The following is a 19,887-nucleotide window of genomic DNA, read 5'->3' as shown; positions in this document are numbered from 1 at the left end:
TATAGTGGTATATATCCATACCATGAAATACTACCCAATTAAAAGCATCTAAAAAGAACCGACTGTTGACACAGAAACAATCTGAGTAGACCTCAAGAGAATTACACTGAGTGAAAAATCCTATCTCTGCAGGCTGCCTTCTCTGTATGATTCCTTAGATACAGCATTCTTGAAATAACAACATTACAGAGATGAAGATTAGGGGTTGCCCAGGGTTAGGGAGAGGGGGAGGGAGGGAAGTGCCTGTGGCTATAAAAAAAAGGGACAAAAGCGACCTTAGTGATGGAAGTATTCTGTGTCTTAACTGTACCAGTGGGTGAAAAAAGCTGCTTGGGAAAAAACGGCGTAGGACTAAATACACACACATACAAAAATGAGTTGCATGTACCACTGGTGAAATGTGCATAAAGTTGATAGATTGTATCAATGTCAGTTTCCTGGTTGTGATATTGTTCAATGGTTACACAATTATTAACCATTGGAGGAAACTGGGCAAAGGGTTTAGGGGGATCTCTCTGTATTATTTCTCACAACAGCATGTGAACTGACAATTACCTCAAAATAAAAAGATAAAAAAGGGTGTGTGTGGGGCACCTGGGTGGCTCCGTCGGTTAAGCATCTGCCTTTGGCTCAGGTCATGATCTCAGGGTCCTGGGATCATGCCCGCATTAGGCTTCCTGCTCGTTGGGAGTCTGCTTCTCCTTCTCCCTCTGCCTGCCGCTCTGCCTACTTGTGATCTCTCTCTCTCTCTCTGTCAAATAAATAAATAAAATCTTAAAAAAAAAAAAGTGTGTGTGTGCAAGTGCTCAGCATTGGGTCCTGCATAATGAGGACCCATGAGGCATGATCTACATCCTCTTTGCACACCAGACCCCTTTTCTTCATGGTGCCTGGGGAAAGTAAGGAGGAGATTAGTGGAGAAATAGAGGGAAGAGTTTTCTTTTCTTTTTTTTTTTCTTAATATTTTTTTTTTTAAAGATTTTATTTATTTATTTGAGAGAGAGAGAATGAGAGAGAGCACATGAGAGGGGGGAGGATCAGAGGGAGAAGCAGACTCCCCGCTGAGCAGGGAGCCCGATGCGGGACTCGATCCCGGGACTCCAGGATCATGACCTGAGCCGAAGGCAGTCGCTTAACCAACTGAGCCACCCAGGCGCCCCAAAAAATATTTTTAAAAATCAATTACATTAAGGTTATAGTTTATATACAGCAAAATGTACCAAGGGTACAGTTTGATGAGTTTTGACATTTATATCTACGTAACCACCACCACAATCAGTATTTAATACATTTCCTTTTTTTTTTTTTTTAAAGATTTTATTTATTTATTTGAGAGAGAGAATGAGATAGAGAGAGCATGAGAGGGGGGAGGGTCAGAGGGAGAAGCAGACTCCCTGCCGAGCAGGGAGCCCGACGGGGGACTCGATCCAGGGACTCCAGGATCATGACCTGAGCCGAAGGCGGTCGCTTAACCGACTGAGCCACCCAGGCGCCCCTATTTTTAAAAATTTTTTTAAAGATCTTATTTATTTATTAGAGAGAGAGAGCGCACATGAGAGGGGGGAGGGTCAGAGGGAGAAGCAGACTCCCTGCCGAGCAGGGAGCCCGATGCGGGACTCGATCCCGGGACTCCAGGATCATGACCTGAGCCGAAGGCAGTCGCCCAACCGACTGAGCCACCCAGGTGCCCGAGTTTTCTTTGCTTTAACACATTTTCCAGGGATGGGGGAAACTTGAGGAAAGAATTAATTCAAATCATACGGCTCCTCATCACTCTCATCCAGAGACTGGAGCTTCATGGGTAAGAGCAAAGTCTGTCTGAAACTATGTTTCTGCTACTTACCCTCTGTAGGACAAAACTACACTATAAACGTCAGGTGTTTTCTAAAAGAAAACCTCCCAGATGTGTTCTGATTAGTCCAAGGTTTATACATATGTATATATATATATGAAATGGAACTGATTACCAACTTAAGTTTGCAGATTTCTTATAAAATCTGGTTCTAATTTCTCTTAAAAAAAAATCTCATTCCCCTTAAGGATCATTTAGATGTGGTGTGCTTATGTTACTTTTGAATTAGACATCTGGGCTAGATGATCCTAGAGGCCCCTTTCTTCTCTGTGCATCTACTGTTTCTTTCAAAATAGGTTTTCTGCCTCCTGGGCCCCAGCACTCTGTCAGCGCCAACCCAGCGGTGGTGGGGATCCAGGGGTATCTCACCTGTGGCTGCGTTGATGGTGGCTGGATCGCTCTCCTTGTCAGCCTTCACAGCAGACACTCCGATCCCATACTCAGTTCCTGGCCTCAGACCTAAGGGGAAATGTGCAGGTGGATATTTAGCCCCAAACTGAGATGATGTTCAGAGGATCATCAAAATAGCCCTGAGCTGCCTGTCGCTGGAGGCTATGATTTCTCAGTGTCTGGTATGTTGTACAGACTGCCTTGCTGAAGTCCAAGTGAGAATTGCTGGGAACTGCACTTTTTCTCTACGTGGACGGCTGCAAAATGGGGACACACCCCCACCCCCCCGCGGGCGGGCTGGGTCTGGGATGCAGAGCTTACCTGTGAGCATGGTTTTGGTGGTGGCTTGCTGGCTCCTTGGGACTTCGACCTCAGCATGGGCACCTCCGGAGATGGGTGCATACTTAATTCTGTAACTGTCAACGGCCGCCTTGCCGTTCTTCCATTCCAGGGTAATGCTGTTGTCTGTCTGGGAGATGCGACGGAGATTCCTAGGAGCATCCAGGCCTGTTTGGAAGAGGAGGGGACATGTGCATCGAAAACACCAGGTGCTAGGAGACTGGGAGTCAGACAGTTCTAAGTTGAGACACGAAAGGCACCTGCCATTGGAGAAAAATGACATCTCCCCCCAACCCATCTCAATACCTGATGCACAGATCTAAATAAATAGTGCATTATCGGGCACCTTTCCCCATTATTTTGTCTTATTTTATTTTATTTCATTTTTTTCCTTTCCCCATTATTAATATGTGCGCTATTTTAGTCATTCACACGCTCCTCAGATTTTATGCCTAAAAAAACTATACAGAAACTTACAAATAAGGTCTGTGAGTGTAAGAACTGGTCTGTTGTGCCCATCACTGTATTTCTAATAATTCATACGGTGCTTCATAACGTGCTCTGAAAAAATATCCATTGACTCAAAGATTGATGGACACTTTGGGACTTTTAAGAGAATGCCACAGGGGTGCCTGGGTGGCTCAGTCAGTTAAGCATCTGTTTTCAGTTCAGGTCATGACCTCAGGGTCCTGGGATGGAGCCCCATGTTGGGCTCTGAGCTCAGCAGGGAGTCAGCTTGAGGGTTCTCTCTCTCCCTCTCCCTCTGCCCCTACCCTCGCTTGCACTCTCTCTCAAATAAATAAAATCTTAAAAAAAAAAAAAAGAATGCCACAGGCTAAGAGGTTATGGGCATCTTTGTCATCCATGCTTTCCATAAACTGTATTTTATCATGAAAATATTTATTTGAATCTTATTTTAATCAGAACTTTTTTTGTCTGAGATTATCAGACCAGCACCTTATGTTTTTGTTTTTTTTTTTAGAAGCTTATTTGGATATAGTTTTCTTTAAAAAGTTAATCAATTGCTACAATATTTTTAAATAAACATTGAAAGGAATGAAATTTCCCTTTCTACTTTCCTACTGTCAAAGGAGCCTGGAAGATGCCAGGCAGCTCGGAGTGGGATGGAAGCCTCACAGCCAATCTTTCCTGGCTGTTCACAGGGGAAGGCCCATTACCTGTTGTGAAGGTCTCCTTGGCTGGGTTGCTGGACATGTCACCCCTGCGGGAGATGAGGGACACCTCATACTCGGTGTCTGGCTTCAGGTTCCCAATGGAGTACTGGTTCTCATCATGTGTGAGATCGATGGTTGTGCGGTCGCCGGGCACGTCTTTGATTCCATAGGAAAGCTCAATGCCATCAATCTCGGCCAGGGGCTTGAACCAAGTGATCAGGGCCGTGGTGTCCGTGACATCTTTCACCTCGATCTGGCTCGGGGCGTCCAAGCCTGTGACGGGCAGACGGCAGAGTGGTTTCAGAGATTGGGGCCGGGGCCAGGGGCTGAGCAGACAGGGGCTTACAGCCATCTAGTTCCAGGTGTGGATAGTTCAGTGTCTACTAACCATCTGAACTTCTTTTGTCTGTGTCTCCATTTCCCATCTGACAAGCTCTAGATAGGGATGATGACAACTACCTTGCAGGGTTTGTTGTTTTTTCGAACATGAAAGGAGAATGCTTGCAAAGCACCTAGCGCAGAGCCTGGAGCGTGGCAGTTACATGATAAATGGTCATTGCCCTGTTATTATTATCACTACAGTTCTCATGAGTTGAAGAAACATGCTTAGGGCCTTTTTCATTTAAAAAACATTGATTTATATCTGAAACTAATGAGGTACTATAAGTTGGCTAACTGAATTTAAATAAAAAAATAAAAAATAAAAAATATTGGTTTAGGCTCTCTGGCTTTTTATTAGGCAAAACTCCCTGGATGGATAACTTTTCCATCAGAATTATGGAGCCCAAAAGTGAGGCCACCCGTGGCTTGGCCAGGTATAGAGAGTTACTTGTGAGGCAAGAATTCAGGAAGAAAGTCATAGCTTGTTCCAAGCCTTGCCATCTTTGTGCCTTCATCTCAGTCCTCCTCCTGCCCCACCCACGCCCCTTGTGTTGTCGTGTTGTGCGTGTGTGTTGTGTTGTTGTTTTGTGACAGGAAGCATGGCATGCTATTTCTCACCTCTTGGCCCCTGCACTAGCTCTTCCTTTGTGTCTTCCTCCTGAGATTGCCCCTCCCCCTCTAAAAAAATCTCCTATTCATCCCTCAAAACCCCACTTACATATCACTTCCTAATGAGAGTCCTCTTTGACCCTTGTTATAATCAGGTGAACACATACACCCTCCCCAATAAGTATAAAGTTTCAGTTTATGTAAGATGAGTAAGTTCTAGAGATGTGTTGGACAACACAGTGCCTATAGGTAATCATACTCATTGAAAGAGTAGATAGAATTCATTCTAAGTGGTCTTAGCACAATTAAAAATAAGAGAATCCTTGCACTTTCTTCACTGTTCTGTAATATATTTCTCTACAGTTTGTGTTATTCAACTTAGATAAGGTCTCAATTCATTTATTTAGAGTGGGTCTTTGACCCCTTTTAATCTCCAGCAGAGCGTCAGACTTTGTCATTTATGTCTGAATTCTTTTTTTCTAATTATAAAAACAATTTTAATGCAAACATTAAAACAGACCAAGAATTTGGCAAATGCCTAAAATTAAGATATTAAGGCATTTAGCCAATGTTTATTTCTTCAATTTAAAAATAGCTAAGTTTGTGTTTTCAGCTTTGGTTGAGGAGACAATATCAAATGAAAGGAACTTCAGTGTTATATACGGAACAGGAAGGAGGAATAAGTCCTATCTGACTATGAGAAACCTGCAGAGTCTTTTCTTTGAATTCTAAGTGTTAACCCATCAGTCTCAGCTGACGGACAATGAACGCATAGAATTCACAATGAAAACAAAGCTAGAGTTCAACAGTGCAGCTGCCTGTCCCGTGTTCTTACAGGTGCCAGCAAGCACCCAAACCACACCTGCTACTGTCCTTAAGCAGCTCTTTACTAAGAAGTTGGGATTGAGTCAAGCTCACTGATTCTTCCCCCTCCCCAGATTTGGGACCCTTGAATAGAGGAGGCAAGTGCTGCCATGGCTTCCTAACATGCCAAGCACAGTGCTCTGTCATGCATGTCTTAACTCTCATGACAACCCGGCAAGGACACCATAAACCCATGTTCCTGATAGTAGGTCATAGACTTAGAGAAGTAGAACTTCACAAGGTGATGGTGAGCGGTGAAGCTGGAATTCACACTCAGGTCTGTTTGGGTCCAAAGCCCATACTCCTGCTCCAGTAAATGTGAACGCCTCTCAAAAGCATCCAGGTGCCAGAAATGGTTGGTAATACAGCCTGATAGAGACAGATGCCAGTGGGAAGGGGCCAAAAATGCTTTCTCACCCAAACTTTAAGGTCCTTTAAACCTGGATAAAGTTTGGTTATCAGCAAAATGAACACGTAAATGTCTGCCTCTCAGTGTTGATATTTATGTGATTAGGGAACTTTAGGTGTTGGGATGTTTGTCCTGCAAGAAGAATAAAGCAGCTAATCCCCAGAATTAGATTAAAAAGCAAGGGGTAGATAAATTTTATTTTGTAGTTTTGGTGTGCCTTTTCTATAGCAGGTAAGCATTTGCTGGATCTTTTCTATGCCTTTCTGGTGATCTAATGATTTTTTCCTGTCGATACCTGCTCTCTACCTACCACAGAGGGATGGTGTCAGAATGATGGAAAACACTTGCCTATAGGGGAGACAATCTAGGAGTTGGCTCTGAGCTAGGCAAAATGTGCAAATATTTAAATGCAAGATGTTCTTTCTTGTCATTAGTCAACAGACTTAACTTTTCCAACAATCTCCTGCCAAAAAGAATCAATTCCTTAAACAGTTGGCACAGATGCTATCTTGAAGAAGATAAAAAGGTTTTCCCAAATGGCAATGCAAAATAATTTTATTTATTTATTTATTGATGTTTAAAATTTTGCTTCTTGGTAGAACAACTCCAAATCCAGATTTTCTTTGTCCCCCTCACCAAAGGATCCAGTAGTGACAAATTCTATTCTACCCCCAAGAAGTTCTGACATCTTTATTATTGAATGACATTTAATTTATGTTCCTATTGGAGATACAGGATGAACATTCTACAGAGACCAGTTCCTCGTCAATGCTAGTGGTAAAGGGGGTGAAAGTTATAAAACTGGATCCTCGCTGATAATTGTGGCCCTGTGGAGGCCCAAGTGTTCACCACGTGATGTTTGTTAAACTGATTTCACTTCCCTAAGCCTCAGTTTTTACTCTTGGAAAAGTAATAACAATAGTATTTTCCCACCCTCTTTCATAAGACTGGTGTATCAGATTAGATGATGTGGTAGGTTATTTATAATGGTCTCTCTTATTGATCTTCCTGTATCTGTGCCCCTTTGAGATGTTACTTTGAGGCTCCTTTCATCAAGGGCTGGATCTGTTTCCCCACCCCTTAAATCTGGACTGGCCTTGAGATGTGCTTTGACAGAGCGATACAGTGCTCAGCTGCCATGTGATCAGGCCCAGGTTAGCATACTGAGGCCACCTGAGGCCAGCCAGCCCCCAGCCCACACAGATGCATCAGCGAGCCCACTCAAGAACAGAATTGCCCAGCTGAGCCCAACCCCAAATCACCAATGTGCAGAACTATAGTTTTAAGCCACTAAGTTTGGGGCTTGTTTTTTACATAGCAAAATCTAGTTGATGCAGAAGCGATAGAAGAGGAAATATCTTCAAGCAGAGGCGCTATGGGGTGCACTCAGCTTTATCAGAGGGTCCGTGCTATTGAAGGTGATACTCACGGGTGGTGGTCACCCTCTTCAGGCCCGGGCCGCGGGTATTGTTTTTCACAATGTGCAGCGAGATCTCATATTCTTGCCCAGGAGCAAGGCCAGTCTGCCGGTATGTGGTCTCTGGCCTCCTCAGGCTTTTGGTGATCTCTCCCTCATCTTCTTTATTCTGAAAGATAGGAGCACCTTGGTAAGACCTAAAGGAGGTTCCAGCCTCTTCTTCTCTGTGGCTCGCTCCTTCTGCATCCACTCCTTCGCTAAGCTCTCCCTTGGCGGCAGATCAGCATGGCAGGTGCTGAGGACGCACAGAGGATAAGGACATTTCTTGAGTTGGCTTCTCCCTCTTTAAACCTCTCTATTCACTCCTTGGACACTCAAGTCAAGGGCCAGAATGTGAGAGCCAAAGCAGTCTAGAGCCACAGATTCAATCCTTCCTTTGATAGACCAAGAAGCGAGCATCAGAGAGGTTGGATGCCTGCCCCATTGGCACCCAGCTAGTTAGTGACAGTGCCTGGGCTCGGAACCTAATTCCCTGCCTCTTATAAGCTCTAAGGCCCAGATAGAAGGGATACTCCATCTCAGATATGCCTGGAGGCATCTGGAGACAGAGCTCATTTGTTCTCTTCTGAATAGAGATTTGCCAGACTATGAGGAACAAGGGGACGGCTCAGCATCTATTTGAGCTCACAGCCCTAAGGGCTATGCTTACGGACTTATTAAAATTACTTAGAATATATATGCAAACATGTCGGGGCCAACTAACCACAGCCCTGTTCCCCACCAGAAGCTAAGGAAATAAAGTTGATATAAAAGTCTGTAGAGCCCTCGGACCATCATTTAGATCCTTGAGGTCAAATATGCCCGCTCCTCTGTGCTCCTTACCATATTCCGGAAGATGATCTCCCACGCTTCAAAAGCGATGTCCAGAGGATCCCACTCCACTTCCACAGATGTCTCCTTGATAGACTTGAACTTTAGGCCTTCAGGTGCAGGCAAGTCTGTCAGGAAGAGCAGAGGAAAGGATGGCTGCATGTTGGGGGGGGCGGTGGACACAGCGGTGATTCCCCTAGACCCCACCGGTGGGTGCCCCACCCCCATCAGAGCTGGATTCCATTTCCGACTACTTGTGGGATGCTGTTTACTGCGAGGCAGTGTGACAATTAGTATTAGGACCCACCATACGATTAAATCCTGGCAATTTCATCTGGTGAAGCCATATGAACCCAGGGTTTGGAATCAGATGGACCTTGGGCTCAAATCCAAGCTCCACATTACAAGTTTTGTGTGCATGGGCAAGTTGCACAAAGTGCCCCAAGCCTCAGCTTCTTCACTCGGGAGGAAGAGGTAAGTACGCCTGTTCCTGGGAATGTTTTGAGGACTGAGTGATACGTTGCATGTCGGCCGCTGGGCACGGTTCCTGGCGCATTGCGCATTTCAATACGTGGCAGCCAGGGGCACCTGGGTGGCTCAGTCGGTTAAGCGGCTGCCTTCGGCTCAGGTCATGATCCCAGGGTCCTGGGACTGGGCCCTGCATCTGGCTCCCTGGTCCGCGGAGAGCCTGCTTCTCCCTCTCCCTCTGCCTGCCGCTCTGCCTATCTGTGCTCTCTATGTCTCTGTCAAATAAATAAATAAAATCTTAAGAAAAAAAATACATGGCAGCCAATGTTATATTTGCTAAGCAAAAGTAAGGACCAATTTCTAGCCACAACTTGCTTTTTAGGTATGAAGGGAATTATACTGTTGTTGGATTCTTTTTTTTTTTTTAAAGATTTTATTTATTTATTCATGAGAGACAGAGAGAGAGAGAGAGGCAGAGGGAGAAGCAGGCTCCCAAGGAGCAGGGAGCCCGATGCGGGACTCGATCCCAGGATGCCGGGATCATGATCTGAGCCGAAGGCAGATGCTTAACCATCTGAGCCACCCAGGCGCCCCACTGTTGTTGGATTCTTAAAGGAATAACTTGAACCCTAATGTTTCTACTTTTTTTTTTTTTTAAATATGTGGACAATGAGCTCCATAGAAAGGAAATAGTAGAATAGAATGGGTAAGAGCATAAACCTGCAACCAGACTTCCAGGGTTAAAATCTCATCTCCACAACTTATTGAGTCTGATTTGGGAGGAGCTGCTGACCATTTAGTCTCAGTTTTCTCATCTGTAAAATGAGTTAATAATTGTCCCTATCTCATAGAGTTACGGTGGGTTAAATGAATTACTAGATGAGGGGTTTCTTTTAAAAAAATTCAGTGGGCTTAACTGGATCCCGGGGTCTTAATTGGTGCAACGATGAAAGGACAGCTATGCAGCTATGGGGGCAAAGGTGAGGCAGTGACCCGTGTGGGCAGGTCATGCACTGGGCAAGCCAAGGGCCGTAGAGGCTGCGGGGGTGGGGATGAGTTCTGGGCACTCACACGTGGCCACCCTGGCGCTGACGGGAATGCTCTTCTTGTTTTCCAGGATGGCAAAGACGCGGATAAAGTACTCCACACCAGGCTCCAGCTCCCGGATGGTGGTGGACGTCTGGTCCCCAGGCACGCGGAACTGCATTTCTAGGCCGTCCTTGTGGGTGGGTGTGTACATGACCAGGTACTCCGTGACCCGCATCTCGTTGTCCCAGGCCAGGTTTACGGTCTCTTCCGTCACTTCTGTCACGATGAGGTCTTTGGGAGGGGACACTGGCAGGAGGATGAAAGGACAGCTTGGGTCAGGTGGTGTCAGTAAGGTCCTCTATAAATTCTCTCTCTAGGCTGCTTCCCTTCACTTGTCCCCTCCATTACCAGTCACAGAGCCCTAAAATCCAGCTTCCATTTCCTAAAATGAAAAACTCATCAAGGACCTTCTGCTATGATCCAACTTGAAAACCTTTGGTGACCTTCAGGCTAAAGTGCTGAGTCTGCAGTGTGGCCATCAGGCTTCTTTGTGACCTGACCCCTCCGACTTCTCTACTCCCTGGACCTTAGTTCAGATTCAGGCCATTTGCATGGGCACAGGAAGCCTGAACTTGGCTCTCTGCTCTGAATTTGAGGTCATACATCGTTAGTGCTGGAAAGGTATCTGGGGCTCATTTGGTCCCATTCTTTCATTTTCTAGATGTGAGAGGGGCAGAGGGACTGGCCCAACTTTGCTTATCTCATCAAATTTGGGACTCACACCTCCTCCGTGCCAGCCTGGTATTCTTTCCAACCAGGCTTCCCTGCCTTGGGCCCATTAAACACATTTATTTATTCATATCAATGATACCTTCAATCGGGGCAGAAATTCTCTATTACAACAGGTATAAGTCTGGATGGATGAGAGGAGTACAAAGAAGACCCTCAGTGAACATGAGCATTATAGTTCTTTGTTGTATTTTCACTCAATCCATGTTTACTGAGCACTTACTGTATACTGTGCCTTGTGCTGTCAGATTAGCGCTCCTTGAAGGAACTCATAATCCTCGGGATCGAAGACAGTTACGAATAATGAGTTAAGAGATGGGTCCACCTCGTAAGTGATTAATTAGCATTTACTCTCTGAGTGTGCATGTAAAACAGTTTGTTTTAGGTAATCTCACTGTCCATTCAATTGAGCTGAATTTTTGCTTCCCTCCAAATAGAGAGATTTAGGTTATTTTTGGTTCCGTGTCAGTGGGGAGGAGATGAGAGGGCTCATATTTAGCAAAAAGGCTGTCTTCATTTCATCTACCTCACCACGGGTGTTACTGGGTATTACACTCGGTAACCAGATGGGTAGACTCAATAACAGCTCTAGAATGTACGAGCTAAGTGTTCCTGGGACAATTCTATGACCCCCCTGAGCCTCCGAGCCTTCAACAGGTAGCCCTGTGACAGGTGAATAACCAAGGGCCCCTGCTAAGGTGTGTGTGTGCGCGGCGCACGTGGGCAGGGGTAAGAGGACACCTAGCTCTCCAACCCGCACCAGGGCCCGCTCCTGAACCAATGGTCAGTGGACTCACCGTCGGAGCAGTCGTCCCCGGCGTGGCCCTCGCTGCAGATGCATCGGCCCTCCACGCACTGGCCCCAGCCGCTGCAGTCGTTGGGGCAGGAGCGCAGCCTGCAGTCGGGGCCCGCGAAGCCCTCCCGGCAGACGCACTGCCCATCCTCGCAGCGGCCCCGGCCGTGACAGTCGCCGGGACACCTCCGCTCCTTGCACGCGGCGCCCATGAAGCCCTCGTGGCACACGCACTGCCCGTTCACACAGCGGCCTTGGCCATGGCAGTCGCCGGGGCACGCGAGTTCCGCGCAGTCGGGGCCGGTGAAGCCGTGCTCACACTCGCACCGGCCGTCCGCGCAGCGGCCGCGGCTGCTGCAGTCCCCGGGGCAGCGCAGGTCCCGGCAGTCCTCCCCGGCGTAGCCGTCGTCACAGACGCACATGCCGTTCACGCAGCGGCCGTGCTGGTGGCAGTCGCTGGGGCAGCTCATGTCACTGCAGTCGTAGCCCTGGAAGCCCGGCTCGCACGCGCACTTGCCCTGGACGCAGCGGCCCCGGCTGTGACAATCGTTGGGGCACCGCAGCTGGCCGCAGTCCTCCCCGGTGCGGCCCTCGTCGCACACGCACTGCCCGTTGACGCAGCGGCCGTGGCCGCTGCAGCCGCTGGGACACTGGAGCTCGCCGCAGTCGGTTCCCGCGAAGCCGGCGTCGCACTCACACCGCCCGTCCGTGCAGCGGCCGTGCTGGTGGCAGTCGGCGGGACACCTCTTCTCGCTGCAGTCGGGACCGGCGAAGGCCGCCTCGCACACGCAATGGCCCTGCCGGCAGCGGCCGTGGCCCGAGCAGGCGTTCGGGCAGCTGAGCTCGCCGCAGTCCTCGCCCGTGAAGCCCTGCTCGCAGTAGCAGGTGCCGTTGACGCAGCGGCCGCGGTCGAAGCAGTCGTTGGGGCAGATGAGCTCGCCGCAGTCCTCGCCCGTGAAGCCGGCGTCGCACACGCACTCGTTCTCCACGCAGCGCCCGCGGCCGTGGCAGTTGTTGAGGCACAGCGGCTCGGCGCAGTCGTCGCCCGCGAAGCCGTCCTGGCACACGCAGCGGCCGTCCACGCACCTGCCGTGCTCCTCGCTGCACGCCACCGGGCACACCTCCCGGCTGCAGTCGGCCCCCGTGTAGCCTTCGAAACACACGCAGACCCCGCTCACGCACTTGCCCTGGTCGTTGCAGTCGCCGGGGCAGGCCAGCTGGCCGCAGTCCTCCCCCGTGAAGCCCTCGTCGCAGACACACTGCCCGTCCAGGCACTGGCCTCGCAGGTGACAGTTGCCAGGACATTCGGGCTCTGAGCAGTTGGGGCCTTTCCAGCCGGGTTCGCACACACAGCCGCATCCTTCCGCGCTGAAGTTCCCGTGGCCGCTGCAGAAGGGCCTGGTGTCCAGGCGGCCTGCAACGAGAGCGCAGAGGCTGACCCCTGAGCCTAAGCGGCTGCTTTCTCTGTTACCACCTGCCCGACCCAGATTCCAATGCAGCCGCAAGATGGTGGCACCCTCAGCTCCCATCTGGCTTGAAAACTAGTGGCTTCATGTGTGAAATCAGAGGCAACTGACATCCCATTAGAGTAGGTGCGAATTCTTAACCTGTCCTCTCAAATGTAAAGAGCGTGTACTTCCATGTGTAGCTGTGTGTGTGTGTGTGTGTGTGTGTTTTCCACCCACCCCCCAACCCCTCCTGGGAGAGGATCCATAGTTTTTATCGAATTTTCAAGTATTCCCATGACCCCCGTGATTACAAATCATTGCCTTGTGGAATGTATTATGCTGGGCTACATAGTTTCTCTTGTACCTCGCCAAGGTCAGGCACATAAGAGAGTCATTGTTTCACACAAGAAATATTTGTTGAACTGAACTCAATTCTGATCCTGGCTCAGTAGCTGTGCTGCATTTGGAAAGGGAGTTAGATGCTTCGGAGATCCGTTTCTTCATTGGTCAGGTGGGACCAATCGCCTGCTTCCCTGGGGTGTATCGGGGTTAAGTGAGGACATTACAGACCTACTGTTGTTCTCATTGTGATCTTCTCTTGCAGTTTTTTGGGTTGACTCAAGTCGGTATGTGGGTTTACGTGACCGAACTTTCTGATTTTCCATTATTGAAATGAGGCAGCATAGGAACGGCTTTCTAATTCTGTCGGTACGGCTTATAATGTGGCTTCACCCCCACAACACTCATGTGCGTCTAGCTTTTTCCCTCCCCATCCTAAAGGCTGCAGGGATGGGTGAATCTGAGGAAGACATGGTCAGGGCTGACATGACTCCATCTCTTTGAAGTCTACATCGTGTGTTGGCTCAGCTTGCAGGAGTGACTGGTGTAGTCTCCATGGAGCCAAGGAGAAGAAACAAAGCTCACTCCGTTTTCTCTGTACCCAAATACAGTTGTATATGTTTTATCTCCTTCCTAACAGCAGGGAAGAAGGCAATTAAAACACATAGTTTGAAAGGTGAGACTCATACGTTTTCATGTATGGTAGCCACTAGACACATGTGGCTACTAAACAATTGGATTGTGGTTAGTCTGAATTGAGATTTGCTATAAATGTCAAATACATACGGGATTTCAAAGACTTAGTTTAAAGAAAGGAATATAAAATATCCATTAATAAGTTTTGTGTTGATCCCATGGTGAAAAGTGGATAATTTGGTTACACTAAGTTAAATAAAATAATTGATTAAAATTATTTTCACCTGTTCCTTTTTCATTTCTTTAATGTGACTATTGGAAGAGTTAAGAATACGTATCTGGCTCACGTTATATTTCTCCTGGACAGCACTGCATTCAACAACTATTTCAACCCATTCTTTAGCATTAATTCTATTGTGTAACTCCCATCTGCATTTTGCCAGGAAGTTGATGGAAATGGAAGATAAAGTAATTTGTGCCTAAAGAAAACATTTTCTCCCCCCTTGGACACCTAGAGCATGTCCTATAGTCCTCTCCACCTACAATGATTAGGTCTACTCTTGAAATAACTTATCAAAGTGCTTTCTGGTCATTTGGTCAGGGTGGCAGAAATAAAGATGTTCAGCTCTGATTTGAAGTTGCCAAAACTCCTATAGCCCTGTCAAGTCTAGGCAGCGAAGATGAAGACAATTCTAAAGTGGCAAAATCCCTGAGAAAAAGATGCACAGGATACAGGTTATCACGGGGTGGGGGTGGGGGTGGGGGAGCGTGAGCTCTGGAGACCACAAGCCCACTCAGAGATCCTTTCTCTTATTACTCTTTCTCTTATTACTCTTATTTGTGCCAATTGGTTAACTTCTTTGAGTCTCAGCAGTTAGATCTGTAGAATGGGAGTATTAAACCTTATCTCAAAGGGTTGTTGGAAGGGTTCAATCAGGTAATGAATTACAGTGCCTGATGCATGAAAGAGGGCTCAATGTATATTGTGATGATGGTTGTTGCTGCCATAAACTGGAACGTTTTTCCCAGTTCCCAGACTTTGTATTACCACAGGCAGCGCTGTGTCTTTGTGAGAACAGCCAGGGTGTGAGATACTGTGGTTCAAATCCTCACTCGATCACTTGTGGCAGGACCGTGAGGAATCCCACCCTCCTTCTGGGCCTTAGTTTTCCAGCCTGGACAGTGATGTGATGAGGCCATATTAGCACCTTTCAGAGAGTGATCTTGGGTCAGGAATCTCATGATACGGTTCATAGGTTTTGGGGTAGAGAATGTGTAGATCTCACGGTCAAATAAATGTTAGAAACTGGTCATTAAGGTGAAACAAGGTTTTTCCAAGCAAGGCTTCTCAGAGGTCTAGAAACTCCTCTGAGAAACATTCGTCACCAAGACTCTCCAAGAGCAGAACAGAGATGGTTTACATTCTGCACATTTATTTGACCATAAAATCTCTTCTCAGTGAACACTTTGTGAGGCCAGCTCCCCGGGGAACCTGTTTTGGAAACAAAGTGGCGGATCTGGCCGTGCTCATCATTTCTCGCATCTGGACAGTGAGAGGCTGGGCGTACCTTCCGCGGGCTGGAGACAACAGCCAGCTCCTGTGGTGCATTGCTCCCGCAGGGAAGACACCAGATTCTCCAGATCCTCCAGTCTGCTCAGAAGCTCCTTGACGTCAGGAGCCGCGGCGCAACCGCAGGCCCGGCGAGGGATGTTGATGCGGTGTGTGAAGACGATCTGGTTTTCCCCGTCGCCCGTGCGCTCCTGGAAGCTCTCGCTGGGCTCTGATGGCGGGACCAGGTCCTTTTCCCCACTGGCTGATTCCAGATCCACGGAGCACTGGGACCCGATGGGCAGCTTGATGTTGTAGACGTGGTTGAACACCACCGGCTGCTGGTCCTCCGGCAGAGTGACATTGACCCCGCTCTGTCGCTTGTGCCGGATGACTTTCTTGAGGACCCCACCTTCGGTAGTGAGGGTGAGTGAGGCTAGGAGGATGCCGGCCAACAGCCGGGTCACGGCCCCCATGGCGGAGGTGGGTTTGGCTGGGGCGTTTCTGTGCACTCACTCCTAGGGTGTCTCAGTCTCAGGCAGAAGTGAGGATGTGGAAGCACAGAGGAGAATCCAGATCAGTGTGTTCCTGATCTTCCCGAAGGAATTCTCTTCTGCAAGGAAAGGAGGGAAAGCAAGCCTGTTAGTATCCACTGCTAATCGACTCTATTGAGTATCATCATTCCAAGTGAATTTTGATGTTCTATCTCCTGCGTTTGAAGCTCTTCTGATACTCCTTCAGTATTCACTGTGGTGTTGATACCAACTAGTCTCTAGAAGAATATTGCCATCTTGAAGGAATGATTTCACTCACTTTTCAACTTCCAGAAATACAGGGAGATGGCAGGGAATACAGAAAAGGGCAAAACTTTGGAATAGTATAGACCAGACCTGGATTTGGATCTCAGCTCTAACTCTGTGCCTTTGGGTAAGTCATATAACCCTTCTTTGTCCTATTTCTCTTTCTGTATAGTGAATGGCTAATGTTGGGGTTAAAATAATGATATAAGTAAAAACATAAGTAGAAATCTTTCATAGATTTACGAATCCCTTCAGTATTTACTCGAGCCCACTGAGTGAGTCATTGTAATGCTATGAGGCCATAGTTGCAGTAGATGTGTTCAGTAACTCCTGCCTCTTATTACTGGTCCTCCAGTCCATATTTAGCAGCATCTGCTGGTTTCCCTCCACTCTGGGAGACAGAGGTTCAAATGATGAACGTGCTAGAAGGCAAGGCGAGTTTTAATTCCAGCCCAGCTTCTTAATTGTTGTGTGGCCATTGGAACAATACTCTACCTCTTTGAGTCCCAGTTTCTCTTCTCCTTATTTCTAAAACCTTAAAAAGTCAAGTTTTTTGGAGAATCTGAAAGAATGTTTCTAAACCAGTTGTCCAAACTATGATCAAGGGCAGGAGAATGTCCATGAGCCTCTGAGGTCTTCTCCAATCTACAAGTACTTACACTATTCTCACTGAGTGTTATGGACTAAATCCTGTCCTCTCTTCCCCCCAAATTCATATATTGAAGCCCTAACCTCCCATGGGACTGTATTTGGTGATAGGGCCTTTAGAGAGGTAATTAAGTTTAAATGAGGTCATAAGAGTGAGTCCCGAATATCTTTGTGCTAGTGTCCTTAGAAGAAGAGGATCACCATGAGACAGAACTCTCCCTCTCCCTCTCTCTCTGCTCCTGCACAGGGGAGAGGTCATGTGAGGACACAGTGAGAAGGCAGCCATCTGTAAGCTAAGAAGAGAGGCCTCACAAGAACTGAATTTTCCAGCACCTTGGGTGGTGGAATTCTATCCTGTAGAACATGTAAGAAAATAAGTTTTTGTTGTTTAAGCTAAAATAACAGTCTGTGATTCTATAATAGCCTGAACAGACTAATACACTGAGTTTTCCACAATAATCAGAGTTCTGTGGAGATAGAAATAAACATAAGACTAAGTGCCTACCCTCAGAGGCCTTAACAATAGAATTATAAATAAAATGGAATCACACATTCAATACTTAAGGAACAAAGCAGGAAGGAATGCAAATTACTGATTTTGTGGTATGGAATTTGAAAAAAAAATGAAAAGAATTGTCAAAGAGTGGTAGTTGGAAAGGACAGAATTCAAGCTGAGCCTTAAAGAGTGAAAGGATTAGATACCAACAGTATATGGAGGAGATTATGCTATTGTGAGGCAGTTCTTACTTGGCTAAATTGTCTTAGTCATCTCTCTTAAGACTATTTATCAGTATGGACAATCAAGGCAACAGAGGCAAGGGCTGTTGTCAAAGGTGGTTGAGAAATTTTTGAGTAGATAAGAAGACATGGTTAAACCTTAGATGATTATAATATTGACCTAATATGCTCTGGATGCATGTGGGAATGATATATACAGGGAATGAAGTCATTCATACCACTCTTTAGTTAGAAAATACACCAGAATATAGTTCAAGAAAATAGTTGAGAGGTATTTGGTTTTTAATCAGTCACTTTGCAAATTGGCATTTTCCTATGCCCATGCTATTCTTATACTTTCTCCTTCAGAGTTAGCTACGTATGTCAATTAGATTCAGTATTTGGAATACTTATCCTATAGAGGTTCTCTAACTTTTTTTTTTCCCAGAAAGATTTTAGCCCAACGATCAAATGCATCAACATGATCCCATGTGATTGCCTCCTGCATGAGAACAGAAAGTCTTTGCGAAATCTGGAGAGGGATTATGGCAGGGAACACTGAACTGAGAAACATTTCTGTAGGACTGAGCACAGGTCTGGGGACCTAGAAAGCACTGGCTATGTATTTAATCAAGAACTTCCTATCCACACATCCCCATCACATCCTAATTATATTCATACTTGATATTTTACCAACTATCCATGTAACAGCTACATAGGGCATCTACTCCCTGGTTAGGCAAAAACAAACAAAACCCCAAAACAACAGCAACAACAAAAAAAGGAAACAAACACTTCTTTTGAGTATGCTTTTTTATTCAAATTAGTTTCCTAAATAAGAATGTGTGAATCTGCAATGTAGGCCAGCGCATTGAATAAAAATGATTATGAAGAAGAGAAACTTGGTAAGTTCTTTTCTTTTAAACCAGCATAGCCCATCTTATTTGTTTACTGGACAAATATTCATTAATTGCACACTCTATTGCAATCACTTTAACTCTCTTTGCCTTCCACAAAGTCCTTCCTTCCACCCTCTTTCCATCAATTCTTAGCTTTTTCTTTTCTTTCTTTTTTTTTTTTTTATGAGCAAGGGCCATGGGCCAAGCTTGAAATGCTTTTGGACTTTTATCCAACACTTTTTTGTGTGTTGCTAAATGACTTAAATTTCCATCTAAAAGGCCATTAGAGCTGCTGGTTGAGATGCTGAGGCAATGAGTCTAGGGTAATAATGACCAGAGTATGGGTTAAGTGAGGGTTTTGCATTGCCGTATGTAAGAGACTTACACTGGCACAGCCAAATGCTGCATTGTTTGGTGGAAGGACATGTGATTCTTTAGGGTTGTGTATTTCCCATTGGCTCATGGTGGTCTGAGGGCAGGTGAATATTTTCTGTACTTTGGAAAAGACCCATTACATCTTCTGTGTGGAGGAAAGTGCCCAGGCTTTAGAATTAGACATACCTGGGTTCAATGCCACTCACCGGCTCTGTGACTTTGACAAGTGACTTATCTTCTCTAACCGTGACCTTATTTGTAAAATGTGAGTCGAAGTCTTTCCAAAGGGAATCGTGGATTAGAAATCATTACAGAAAGCACCCAGCACAGTGACAGGCCCATAGTAGGCACACATTAAAAAGTAGCTGCTATTTTGTTGTACTCCTAACAACAAAACGTAGCCATGAGCCCAGGCCAATAGCTTCCCTTTGCTTAAGCTTGAGCTTGACCTCCGCATTGAATCCTGTCTTAAACTCTGTAGCAACCTGGATCTAGATGAAAGAGGCACTGTAGAAATTACTGATGGGGGAGGAGGTAAACCTTATGAAGATAAATTTTCTAGAACTGGAAATATTTATGCCAGAGAGGAAAAAGGGAGCAAATAATAACCTTTAAAAATGTGAAGTATTCTCATGCAGGCAACTGGCTGGTTAATGTCTCCCTTGAGGATAGACCTAAGGATAATTATTTTGGATTGTAGTTTATGACAATTTAGGTTAAACATGAAGGGTCATGTTCTGACAGTAGGGCTTTTAAAATTTCAGAATTAACGACTTATTCTAGAGAGACTCCTTAAAAAGCACAAGCAGATTCTTATCTTTATAAGAAGTGATCAGGCAATAGAAGGTCTGAAAACTATCTTGTAGGAGGAATGAGTGTGGACTGTGTGATTATCCTGTAGCTGAAAAAGCCAGGGTTGAGAGGGACAGGATGACCATGTATAAATCCTAGGGAAGCGGGAGCTGGCTAGTCCCTTGTGTCCTCAAAGGACAGAACAAGGGCTGATGCGTGTTTATGTTGGGGGTGGGGAGGAGGGTTGGTTACAAGAAGCCAAATTTCAGCACAAGAGGAGAAATATTTTTCTACTTGGA

General features: G+C 46.3%; 1 protein-coding gene across 3 annotated transcripts in view; it reads right to left on the bottom strand.

Annotated features, from left to right (window-relative positions):
• The window catches only part of TNC (tenascin C), a 92,587-nt gene that overhangs the window by 49,312 nt on the left and 23,388 nt on the right, over positions 1 to 19,887 (bottom strand). For 2 of the 3 annotated variants that reach the window (XM_035015968.1, XM_035015969.1), the window contains exons 2-9: positions 15,377 to 15,970; positions 11,390 to 12,799; positions 9,846 to 10,109; positions 8,319 to 8,434; positions 7,449 to 7,605; positions 3,760 to 4,029; positions 2,564 to 2,749; positions 2,222 to 2,311 (exon numbers count right to left, since the gene is read on the bottom strand). In XM_035015968.1, the coding sequence (XP_034871859.1) occupies positions 2,222 to 2,311; positions 2,564 to 2,749; positions 3,760 to 4,029; positions 7,449 to 7,605; positions 8,319 to 8,434; positions 9,846 to 10,109; positions 11,390 to 12,799; positions 15,377 to 15,833 (2,950 nt within the window). In that variant the 5' untranslated portion in view covers positions 15,834 to 15,970. Of the gene's footprint in view, positions 1 to 2,221; positions 2,312 to 2,563; positions 2,750 to 3,759; positions 4,030 to 7,448; positions 7,606 to 8,318; positions 8,435 to 9,845; positions 10,110 to 11,389; positions 12,800 to 15,376; positions 15,971 to 19,887 lie in introns of those variants that run through there. The other variant, XM_035015970.1, reaches the window with a different exon arrangement.

The sequence above is a fragment of the Mirounga leonina genome, unplaced genomic scaffold, assembly GCF_011800145.1.
Source record: "Mirounga leonina isolate KUSES-001 unplaced genomic scaffold, KU_Mleo_1.0 Mir_170, whole genome shotgun sequence".
NCBI classification, from domain to species: domain Eukaryota; kingdom Metazoa; phylum Chordata; class Mammalia; order Carnivora; family Phocidae; genus Mirounga; species Mirounga leonina.
Note: the sequence above shows the minus strand (reverse complement) of the source record. Positions and strands in the feature narration are given on the sequence as shown.